Below are 13499 nucleotides of genomic sequence, written 5' to 3'. Positions count from 1 at the left end.
TAGCATTTACCGACCCTACAGTAGGCCCACAGTCGATTAGGACGACTCGTACGACCCTACGAAAAATCTCAATATAATAGGCTCACATGCCTGTGTGGCCTATACGCTTAGATTAGCCTTACCCGTGTGACTCACATGGCCTGGCCCAATGATCCACACGCCCGTGTGTCATGTTCGTGTGGGCTCACACGGTTGTGTGACCTATACGCCCAACTTGGCTAGCCCGTGTAGCCCACACGGCCTCAATCGAGCCACCACACGGCCTCACTCGAGCCACCACACGACCGTGTGCTACCCATGACTATGCCTTCATCGATCACATAACCTACCATACGGGTGGCCACACGCTCATATGGCGTCAACAGTGGCCTTTTTTGGCTTTTGTCGAAACTTCATTTTTTGTGTTTCGAGTACACACCTAGTATCATTTTGATGCAGAAATGCACTCGAGCCTTCTAGAACCTACAATTAACATTTTTAAAGTCCGAATTTAAAAACACTAATGAAACCCAATTGAAAAAACAATTTACAACTCAAAGTCGAACAACACCGGTTAACGCACGCGAAAACCTACCATTATCGATAGAAACCTCAAACACCTAATTTGCTGTAGGAGCCCCAGCCTAACCTTGTCATTCGCCTAAACTGAGAGCAGCAAACAATCCTCTTATCAAACACTTAACCAAAAGCGTAAAGATTAAATGAAACAGGACTTACTGAAAAGAACACAGTCGAAAATTGCACACAACAACATGAATTGAATAGTTGAAAAGAAGAGGAAGAAAAAGAGGAATGAATAGGGAAGATGAGGAAAAAAATGTCAAAAATGAGAAAAATTTTCAAAAACTTAAAATAAAATAAAAACCAATTTGATAACCCCCAACTCCCCACTAACAACTCAATCTCAACCATTTCAGAGTTTAAATTCTACTGAATCTCCTAACACTACACCGAGCAAAAATAGTACCCACGCTTACGTAGGGATTCGAACTCAGGACCTCCTACACACCAACACAGTTACCACTCGAACCAGTAAGCTCATTCTGATGTGGATTTACATACAATTAAATATAAGCCCATTGAACAGAGATAAGGCTTAATTCCAAAAAGGAACAAAATTTTCTAAACCTAAAGCTTGAACCCAAGACCTCACACACACACCCAGAACACTTAACCATTGAAGTAGATACACACTTGTGTCACATTTTCAAAAAAGCAGAAATAAAATTTTCAAGGCGTTACAACTCTACCCCTAAAAGAAATTTCGACCTCGAAATTTACCTAATCAGAACAAATGAAGATTTTGCTGACGCATCGAGTTCTCAGGTTCCCATGTGGCCTCATTAGTGTCATGATTTCTCCACAGAACCTTCACTAACGGTATGGACTTCCTCCTCAAAACCTTTATATCATGATCCAGAATCTAGACCAGTTCCTCCTCAAAAGTTAAGTCTAGTCTAACATCGATCTCTTCAACAGAGACAATGTGAGATAGGTCAGATCGGCACCGTCTCAACATTGAAACATGAAAGATACCATGAATACGATCTAACTTTAGAGGTAGCTCCAACTAATAAGCAACTGACCCCACAAGTTTCAGAATCCGATACGGTCCAATAAACCTAAGGCTCAGCTTGCCCTTCCAACTAAACCTCAGAACTTTCTTCTACGGTGAAACTTTGAGAAAGACGAAATCCCCCCACAGAGTAGTCAATATCACGCCTCTTCAGATCTGCATAAGATTTCTATCTATCAGAAGCCGCCTTCAGACCATCCCGAATCAATCTAACCTTATCCTCGGTCTCGAAAACCAACTCAGGACCCAATATTCGTCACTCACCTAACTCAGTCCAACATAATAGAGTGCGACACTTACGACCATACAGAGCCTCGTAAGGTGTCATCTAAATACTAGATTGAAAATTGTTATTGTAGGCGAACTCAACTAGCGGTAGATAATCCTCCCAACTACCTCAGAAATCGATCACACAACTTCGAAGCATATCCTCCAGTATCTAAATCACCCTTTCAGATTGACCATCGATCTGAGGATGGAACATAGTACTGAAGTTCAATCTCGACCCCAGAGCTTCTTGTAACTTCTTTCAGAACCGAGATGTAAAACAAAAATCTCTGTAAAAAATAATTGACACTGGAACCCCATGCAGTCTAACTATTTCAGAGATATACAACATTACCAACTTCTGAAGAGAAAAGTCCGTCCTAACTAGAATGAAGTGAGCAGACTTGGTCAATCGATCCACGATGACTCAAACATAATCCTTCTTAGTGGGTGTTAAGGGCAACCCACTGACGAAGTCCATCGTCAATCTTGACCGGCTGCAATAAACCCGAAGGCAACTGGTGCTTAGCCTTAATCTACTGGCACGTCAAACATCGAGCCACACAATCTATAACCTCTCGCTTCAAACTCGCCCACCAGTACAACTCACGAAGATCGCGATACATCTTATTATTGCCAGGATGCATAGCATAATGGCTACTATGCGCCTCCCTCAGAATAGACTGCCTCAGATCAGAATCGTTTGACACACAAATTTGGCCTCGAAAACACAAAACACCATCACTGTTCAACCTAAATTCGGAAGTAGTACCACTCTCAAACTATCAAAACTGCAAACCCAGAAACTCATCCTTAACTATTTATACTGAATCTGATCAATCCAAGTTGGCTTAACTTGTAACTCAGCCAACAGACTCCCATCATTAAACAAACTAAGGCAAGCAAACATCACCCTTAAGTCAGATATCGCTCTATGACTTAGAGCATCGACTACCACATTCGCTTTACTAGGATGGTACTCTATTGTGAAATTATAGTCCTTAAGCAGCTCAATCCAACGACGCTGCCTAAGATTTAACTCCTTTTGAGTAAGAAGATATTTGAGACTCTTGTGGTCAGTGTAGATGATACACCTCTCACCATACAGATAGTATCTCCAAATTTTTAACGCAAAGACTACTGCAATCAATTCGAAATCATGTATCGGATAATTTGCCTCATGTGTCTTAAGCTGACGGGATACATAGGCCACAACTTTCCCATTCTGCATTAGAACACATCCCAAACTGACGTACGACGTATCACTGTACACTACAAACTCCTTTCAAGATTCAGACTCTATTAGAACAGGAGCCTGAGTCAAAACAGACTTGAGCTTCTCGAAGCTCAATTGCTGTGCATTTGAACAAACAAATAGAACCACTTTACGTAGAAACTTCGTCAATGGAGTTGCGATCAAGAAGAATCCCTCCACAAAACGCTGATAATAACCTGCCAAACCCAAAAAACTACGGATTTCAGATACATTCTTGGGCTGTTTCCAATCCAACACAGCCTCAATCTTCTTAGGATCGACTTGAATCCCCTTATTAGAAACAACATACCCCAAAAAAGTCATTTCATGTAGCCAGAACTCTCACTTTCTTAGCTTAATGTAAAGCTACTTCTCACGAAGAATCTAAAGCATTACTCTAATATGCTCATCATGCTCATCCTCAGTCTTAGAGTATAACAAAATGTCGTCAATGAAGACCACAATGAACTGATCTAGATAGGGCTGAAATATCGAAAGGCATAACTAGGAACTCGTAGTGTCCATAACGAGTCTTAAATGCGGTCTTATGAACATCAGTCTTTTTAACCCTCAACCGATATATTCCAATCGAAAATTAATCTTGGAGAATACAGAAGCCCCTCAAAATTGATCAAATAAGTCATCGATCCTCGGAAGCTGATATTTATTCTTTACAGTTAACTTGTTCAACTATCAATAGTTGATGCACATCCCCATGGTCCTATCATTTTTTTTAACAAACAGAACTGGTGCTCCCCATGGAAACACACTAGGACAAATGAAACCACGATCCAACAACTCTTGTAGTTGAGCCTCAAGCTCTATAAGCTCTTTCAGTGTCATACGATAGGGAGCGATGGACACTAGAGCTGTACTTGGAAGAAACTCGATCCAAAACTCAACCTCTCAATTCAGAGGCAATCCTGATAACTCCTCAAGAAAAACATTCAGAAAATTCCTCACAGTTCTGATATCTCCCAAAGAGGAACCCCTATATTCAGAAATACTGACATAAGTCAGAAACGCCTCACACCTTTTTTGCACCAGTTTTACAGCTATAAGCACGGATATCATGTTAGAAAAATAATCTCGACGATCTCCAATCACAACCACCTCATCATCCATATCAATTCTCAGAACGACCCTCTCAGTCGCACAATCCAGACTAACCTGGTGCTTGACCAACCAGTCTATTCCCAGAATTAAGTCGAACTCCCTAAATGAAAGCTCCATCAGATTCGCCAAACAGTCCCTTGCACCATAAGGGAACATCCCTATATAGTTTGCTAACCTGAACAGATTGCCCCAATGGACTCAATACCGTGACCTCACTCGTAGTGCTCTCAACCGTAATCCCCAGGTTTTCAGATATTAAATTAACTATGTATGAGTGAGTAAACCCTGTGTCTATCAAAGCCAAGTAAAGTATATCAAATATAAAGAACGTACCGGTGATGACGTCAGGAGCATCTCTGTCCTTTCGAAGATGTGCAGCATAAACCAAAGTAGGTTGTCTCGCCTCGGTTTGTCCAGCACCTTTGCTTAGTGCTCTCTATCTATGACCCAAACCGTTACTACCCCTAGCCTATCCACAACCCTTAAGTGGCTGCTGAACTACTCTCTAAGGCTATACAGTACTCGGAGCTGAAGCTTGCATCTGATCTTCCTGCTGTAGACACTCTTTAATATGGTGCTCAAGAGACCCACACCTCAAAAATACCCCAGTCCTCCTCCAGCACTCGTTTGAATAACGTCTCCCACAATCTTTACAAGGCAGCATCCCAGTAGAAGCAACAGGGGCTCTCACTCTTACTGGCCCATCAGATCTAGCCATTTTCTTAGGCCTCTGCACAGAATTCGAGGGCTCTGAATTCCTCTTACTCTTACCTCTCTCTATTCTGGCGCTCCGCACGCTTAACATCTTTGGCGATTTTCACCTTCTCAACCAGAATAGAAAACTTGCGCTCCCTTTTTGGAGCTATCAAAACTCTCAGATTATCTCTTAGCCCATCCTCAAAACAAACACACCTCTCATATTCTGATGCTACTATACCTCAAGCATAGCGGTTTAGCTTTAGAAATTCAACCTCATATTCAGCTACAGATCGGTCACCTTACGAAAGGTTCAAGAACTCATGCCTGCGACCATCAACATAGCTAACTCCCACATACTTGCTCTAGAATGAAGTCTTAAAGAATTCCTAAGTCAGATGATTAGGCTAAATGGCCTCTTTAACCGTTAACCACCACTGGTAAGCCTTATCGCGAAGCAAATAAACTGCACCCTTCAATTTCTACTCGAGGGTACAGTCTAAATCATCCATAATTCTCTTAATGGCCTCCAACCAATACTCAACCACATTAGGGGCGACTCTTGTGACACCCCTAAACAACTCAGCTCCATTAGACCTGGGTTATTCAGTTATTGACCCTCGGCCCCTAGATCTAGAATTGGGTCAAGCGACCTCTTTAATATCCTCTCCAAATTTTAAAATAAACATAAATGTTAAGTTTAACAATTTTACGGTTAAGTGGCCACCGTTGAATCTCTGCCGTACCGATCTACCTAAGTCTGCAGATTACCTGATAGAATAGACAAACAGATGTGAGTTTACGTAAACTCAATGTATAACCTAACACAAATAAACATGCAATATAAATAGAATTATATACTCAGTCAGATACATATATAGATTTAGGCTTAAGCCCATTACAGATACAGATATAGATGTACAAATCAGAATCAGAAATCAGATATTCTACCCCTAACCTTTACACACCATCTCCGACCATCCCTAAACGCCATGTGGGGTTTAAAACACCCACCCAGCCCTACACACCATGTTGTATCGATGCGGCGCATAAAAGATATAATGCAGCCATGCTGCCAGATAATAGGCATAAACTGCCTTTCAGAACACTTCCTCCAATATACACCATCCCACCCCAATAACAGTAACAGAACATACATTCAGAATTAACAGATAAATCATACTTAATATGCTTTTATAAACAGATAACAGATATACAAACGTAAGCATACTCATAACCATATTTTAGTCTAACACATCACTTGGTTTTAGGGTTAGGTAGCATTTACCGGCCCTATGGTAGGCCCACAGTCGATTAGGATGACCCGTGCATCTCTACAAAAAATCTCAGTATAATGGACCCACATGCTAGTGTGGCTTACCCGTGTAGGCTCACATGCCTATGTGGCCCACATGTCCAGATTGGCCTTGCCCATGTAACCCACACGGCCTGGCCCAATAATCGACACACCCGTGTGACCCACACGCCAGACTTGGCCTAGCCCGTGTGGCCCACACAGCCTCACTTGAGCTACCACATGGTTGTGTGTTGCGCACGGCCATACATTCGTCGATCATACATTCGTGTCCTCTCACACGACCTACCATACGGGTGACCATACGCCAGTGTGGCGTTAACAGTGACCTTTTTTGACTTTTGCCGAAACCTTATTTTCTATGTTTTAGGTACACACCTGGTATCGTTTTGATGCCGAAATACACCCGAGCCTTTCAGAACCTATAATTGATATTTTCAAAGTCCGAATTTAGAAACACTAACGAAAACCCAATCAAAAAAACAATTCACAACTCAAAGACGAACAACACCGGTTAACGTACTCAAAAACTTACCGTTATCGACAGAAACCCCAAACATCTAATTTGCTGTAAGAGCCCCAGCCAAACCTTGTTCTTCGCCTAAACCGAGAGTAGCAAACAATCTTCTTGTCAAACACTTAACCAAAAGCTTAAAGATTAAATAAAACAAGACTTACCGAAAAGAACATAGTCAGAAATTGCACACAACAACACAAATTGAATAGTCGAAAAGGAGATGAAGAAGAAGAGGAGTGAACAGGGAAGATGAGGAAAAAAAAGGTCAAAAGGGAAAAGAATTTTCAGAAAACCCAAAATAAAATAAAATAAAATAAAAACTAATTTGATAACCCCAACTCCCCACTAACAGCTCAATCTCAACCACTTCAGAGTTTAAATTCCACTGAAACTCCTAACACCACACCGTGCAAAAATAGTACCCACGCTTACGCATGGATTCAAACTCAAGACCTCCCACACACTAACACCCTTACTACTCAAACCAACAAGCTTATTCTAATGTAAATTTACAGACAATTAAATAAAAACCCATTGAACAGAGATAGGGCTTAATTCCAAAAAGAAACAAAATTTGCTAAACCTAAGGCTTAAACCCAAAACCTCACACACATACACCTAGAACACTTAACCACTGAAGTAGATACACACTTGTGTCACATTTTCACAAAAGCAGAGATAAAATTTTTAGGGCGTTACAGGCGTTTAGTTTATATTCTCTAATTTAATATTTCTTAATATCTATACTTTTTTAATTTTAAATTTTCAATATTGATACAAACAGTAATCGATGAATCTATCAGTTGGTTTTTTTTTTAAAGTTGTTTACAAAAATGACAAGCTAATATGGCATTACATATGTGATTAATAAGTTTGCAACATAAGATTTTGAAAATATAAAAAATTAAATTAAAGTATTTAACAACTACTATTTACTCGGGATTGAAATTTCAAAATTCAAAATGTTGATGAACTAAGAAGGTGTAACGACACGGTTTCCAGTGATATCAGAAAATACGATTTTGAAACCTTGTTTCTATAAATCAAGTTAGTAAATATTAAACAAAGATATTTACGGAGTTAATTTGTAGATGAATGGATAAGCAATTCAGTAGAAAATGTGGTTAATTAAGGCCAATTGATTAAATTGCAAGAGTTTAATCACTATAGATTTTTAATTGGGAATGGTTTGAGGACTTAAATTACCATTATCCAAAGGGTCAAAATAGCTAATAAACCACCTTTAAACATTCTCTAGTGGACAGTAATGATGATTGTAAATTTATTAAGTAAATTAAGATTAATTAAAGTTAATTAAGCTATAATTTAAGTATAAAAATGAAAATTGGTGGAAGGAGTGATAAACTTCATCTTCTCCAACCGACCATAGAGAAAAGAGGAAGCTTAATGTCATTGTTAAAGTTTTTAAGCTTTTGGTCTTTAATTCAAGTAAGTCTTTTGCCATTTTTCTTTTATTTTTATAGATTTTTTTATCATGGGAGCTTGATTAAGCTAACCCAAGGATCAATTTGATCAATTAGTGAAGTTTTGATAAGATGCCATTGTTGAGAATTTAATGATTTAGGTGTTAAATCGATAGAAATTAAACCTAGTTTAAGAAAAGGACTTAATTGTAAAACGTAATTATTAGTTTCATATATTAGGGACCAAATTGAATAAAATATAAAAATATTATGAAATTTCAATAGGAATAGAAAGTAGAAGGTCTCTAATGAATATATGTGAAATTGAATTTTAATCCGAAGGTCTAGATTGAAAATTGTGCTTGTCCCGAGTTTAGGGACTAAATTGAATAAATTAAAAAATATGTGCGACTTTATAATTGAAATGTGATTTAATATGGAATTTGATATTATATATTGTTGGATGATTATTCGTTCTGAATTGATATTTGATTAACCCGTGACACCAAATTAAATCAAACATTTTATTTATAGTATAGAAAACAAAATACTCCATTTGTTATATAATTTAATTTCCAATTTTAAATTAGAAAAATGATAACACAATCAATGGAGGTACAGTGAAGACAGTTTAGGCTTGAGATGAAGATGAGTTTGATGATATATTTGACTGCTATTGTTGAAGATGAGTTTGTGTTTATTTCTTGTGATTTGAGCAGGAATTTTATAATATTTTAAATAAATTTAATAACTTTTGAATTTTTATATATTTTTTTATTTTTAAATATTTAGTTATAATTTTTTGAATTTTTAGAATTGGAATTGAATTGATAAAATATATAAATATTGATCATGACTAAATAAATAAAATATGTAAATGTTAAAGGTTAAATTTGTTATTATACTAATAAAAAGGCTCACATCAACATTTCATTAGGTAACCAAATACATTTTTACGGTGAAATGACTAGAATTTGAAATTAACTGACAAAAGTTAACAACAGAATTTTTGACGATATCTTAATACTTGAGTGATTATTTGAGCAAAATTTTAAATGTCGTGAAGGATAAATTAGGTATAATTTCTATTTTGATATATATATATATATTATTTTAGTGTATAAAGATAATACCTAATATATAATTACAATAAAATTATGCATCAAAGAAAAATTAAAATTATTTTAATTACAATAAAATTATTTTAAAATATATAATAATTTATGCATCAAACAAAAATTTCAATATATAATTAATATTAAGAAGATATATGCTTAATAAAGTTTATTTATTTGATAGATTTGACAAAAGTAAAATGATTCAATTACATCCTCTCTTACTATAATCATCCATGAAAAGATGGATAGAAGACTTAAATAAGAGTGGAGAATAGCCAAACCTAACCTATTCTCCAGGAAAAAAGCAAAGTAAATTAAATAGGTTTAATTCTACTCTAGCCCTATACTCTTTAGACTTTTGAAATCTAGTCATTTTCTTTTAATTCCAAGAATTAGTTTCACTGTTTATTTAATTTAAAATTAAAATCTAATTAATAATACACTTCTATTAAATCTAAATATGTATTATCAATTGGAGTTTAGTTTTAAAATTAGACTTTTGAATACTAAAATGTCATAAAGAAAATTCATTGCCACAATCATTGATCGGACTTCAATTTTCAAATAAGAAAAATAGAGAGACAATATTCATAGAAATAAAAGTAAGAGAGCTAAATTTCAACAATTCTAAAAGTACAAGGATTAGAGCATAATTTAACCAAATAAATAATCCGGTGAAAGTATCATGGAACCCTTATACTAGAAGTCAGATTATATTTTATCTCTTCTACTCAAAAATGGCCAAACTAGCCCCTATAAATTAGATCAAAGAGCAATTAGTCATTTCTATTAAAATTTTCATCCATTTGTATGGTAAAAAACTGGCATATGATTGACATAATAAACAAATAAGGACATGTGGCATGCCGCATGCATCTTATGCTAACGTACAGGTACATGGATAAGTTTTTAATAGTAGAATTGGATAAAATTTTTAACAAAAGGACCAATTTACTCTTTGTTCTAATATATAAGGACTAATTTATCTATTTTTTAAATATAAAAAATAAATTACAATCCAACTCTTAATACAAGGGCCTCGTGATATTTTACCAACGAAAAACACTTATTTTCTTATAAAAAAAAAAAAAAGTTTCTTAATCAAACTCCGTCTCTTCTTCATTTTCATCTTCTTCTTCCCTAATTTCTTCATTCTTGTTTATATGTCGTCTTCAAATGAAAAGAATGATCCACTGTATAATTATGATCCTTTCCAAGGATTCAACTCATCAACCTTCCCATTCTTTGACTACAATAATCTTCTTGTTTACAGCCAAGCTGCTCCAACACCACCATTTCAGGGTTTGGATTCTTCTTACATGAACTTCACCGACTGTTTACACGACCAAAACTCCTTTTCAAGACCCTTCTTCGACATGTCTGGTTCTTCATCTGATGTTGTTGCTCCGGTCCACGACAACATTAGTAACTCCAAACAAACTGTAGACGATTCAGTAAGGATTAAAATTGATAATACTGAAAACCCATCTACACCAAATTCCTCAGTGTCATCTCCCTCTAATGGCGGAACAGCTGTTGAAGATTCAAGCAAGACCAACAAAGGGTCCGAACATGAAAAATCAAAGAAAGTGTAGGTTTTGATTTTTTTTTGTTTTTTCATATGCTAGCTAGCTACTGTCTGGTTTATTTTTTCTCTGACTATCACATGGTTTGCGTTAATTCCATATTATTAGACTATTCCTAATATAAAATTTTCTGCCTTTCTATGGAAGGAACTTTAAGTCAAATTTCACTTCTATGTTCTTAGTTTTTAAATGTTATTTATATATATTATACAATAAAAAACCCAAAAAAAAAAAGTGAGAAGGCTAAAGAAACCCTAATACTTGATATCCATATGTAATAGTGAGTATTTTTTCTAGAATGAGTTATCGTTCTTGGGTGTTTATGTTTGATTTTAGCTTTGGTTTTTGTCTTTCTATTGTGAAGAAAGTTTAAGGATTCATGGAGATGATAAAATATTTTCTTAATGGACCTAAGTGTTTTTGTTGAAACTCCATAAACTTCTTTGGACATTTTTTGAAGTAGAGAAACAAAAACCCAAAACTAAAATCGAGTATAGACATCAAGGAGTGAAACACTACCTCAAAAACATATATTTTACAGAGAAATTAAGTTAGTAGTAATTAATTATTGTATGCAATTTTGATGTTGAAATTATAGCAAGGTTTTTTTTTATACATATATAAAATATTTAGGAACAAACCAAAAAAGGAGAGGCAACAAAGAGAGCCGAGGTTTGCCTTCCTCACCAAGACTGAGATTGATGTTCTTGAAGATGGATATAGATGGAGGAAATATGGACAAAAGGCAGTCAAGAATAGCCCTTATCCAAGGTGGTCCTCTTAATTGTTTTCTTCAAATTTATGCAGTTTATAGTTTAGTCCAAATCATTTATTTCTTTGATTAATTTCTTAAATAGTTTCCCTAGCTGCATCTTCCAAGTACTAGCTAGAAACCCATTTCATAGATCTAATCATTTGTGAACTTATCTTAGATTTTTAATATCTTAATTGTATTTAGAAAGGCAAATCATTTTTAGTTTAAATTTGGCAATTGTTCTGAGGTTTGAAATTTTTTTTATCTAAGTTAAGCTCTGAATTTGGTAATTATTTTCACATTGGGATTTGATTTTTTTTTTTATTCAAGTTAGTCTTTGATATATTCCTTGAAAGTTTTAAAGTTTAGGCACCAATGTGGAAACAATTATTAAGCTTAAGCCCCAATGTGAGAACAATTATCAAGTTTAGGGATTAACTTGGATAAATAAAAGTTTAAGCCCTTATACAAAAATAATTATTAAGTTTAGAGATTAACTTGGGTAAAAAAAATTTAGACCTTAATATGAGAATTTTTACCAAGTTTAATCCCCAAATGGTGATTTAATCCTATTTAAAATATTATATATTTATATAAGAATTAGAAGTTAGATTGCATTCTAATTTTTATGTAAAAAATAGGCAAATTAGTCTATTCACATTAGATTAAAAAGCAAACTAGTCATTTTGTTAAAAAATTTATCTATTTCTCCTGTTTAAAATTGGTCACTCTACGAGGTATATGTGAGACATCACATGTTTGTTACTATCTCGTTATTACATAAATCGTACTAATTTTTAATAGTATAAATAGATAGAATTTTAACAAAAAAACCAATATACTTTTTAGTTTAATATATAGAAACTAATTTATTTGTAGAAAGAGCTCTTAGTACAAAAACCTTCATAGTATTTTTTACAGTTAAAAATCCATCACATTGGGAGACAGTTGGCTAATGTTGAATTATTGTATGAGATGCAGAAGCTATTACAGATGCACCACCCAAAAATGTGGTGTGAAGAAGCGTGTGGAGAGATCATTTCAAGATCCATCGGTTGTGATCACTACGTACGAAGGCAGTCATAACCATCACATTCCGACCACTCTTCGAGGCAATAACATCACATCATCGGCCGCTTTCCCTCATGAATTCCTCGCTCATTATTTCTTTCCATCAACAAGCAATCATCAAGAAGACCAGAACTCTATGCAACATCAAAGCGTCGCCCTTCATCAACATCAGCAGCAACAGCAGCTTCAAGTTTCCGACTATGGTTTGTTACATAATTTAGTATCCTCCTCCACCCGCAAGCAGGCTCCATGAAAATCTGTAGTGAACTATCACTATGAATGAAAAAATTGAAAGTATGAGACTCACTCACTTAGTGCAGTATTTATATATATATATATATATATATATATATTATAACTTTGGTGGCAAAATCAGAAAATTTTTTAAAGAGGATTGAAATTAAATTGTAATTTTACAATAATAAAATGTAATTTCATCATTTTAATAATCTATATCTTTATATTTTAAAAAATTAAATCAAACTTTTATCATTTTTAAGGGGTCAAAAGAAAATTTTACCTTTATTAAATGTTAGCTTAGGACTGAATATATATATATAACATGTCAAAATCGTTAATCTTTCTATTCAAACTGACAATAATTGAGTTCTCCTACGAAAACCGAGCTAAAACATTATTTTAGGAGAGATCAAAGTTGAATTTTAAATGATTGAGTGATCAAAATATAATTTTATCATTATACTAACATGTAATTTCATAAAGATTTAAGAGGCTAAATGACAAATTTACCATTTTTGGGAGTAAAGTCCACTTATCCTTCGTCCCTGACAAGAAAAATGGATC

General features: G+C 35.0%; 1 protein-coding gene across 1 annotated transcript; it reads left to right on the top strand.

Moving 5' to 3' along the window:
• Positions 1-10400: 10400 nt before the first annotated feature.
• LOC108456423 (WRKY transcription factor 28-like) lies at positions 10401-12980 on the top strand. The gene is made up of 3 exons (XM_017755011.2): positions 10401-10875; positions 11504-11641; positions 12606-12980. The coding sequence occupies exons 1-3, from the start codon at positions 10448-10450 to the stop codon at positions 12946-12948; spliced, it is 909 nt and encodes a 302-aa protein (XP_017610500.1). The 5' UTR covers positions 10401-10447; the 3' UTR covers positions 12949-12980.
• Positions 12981-13499: the final 519 nt, after the last annotated feature.

This window comes from Gossypium arboreum, chromosome 9 (assembly GCF_025698485.1).
Source record: "Gossypium arboreum isolate Shixiya-1 chromosome 9, ASM2569848v2, whole genome shotgun sequence".
Taxonomy (NCBI): domain Eukaryota; kingdom Viridiplantae; phylum Streptophyta; class Magnoliopsida; order Malvales; family Malvaceae; genus Gossypium; species Gossypium arboreum.
Note: the sequence above shows the minus strand (reverse complement) of the source record. Positions and strands in the feature narration are given on the sequence as shown.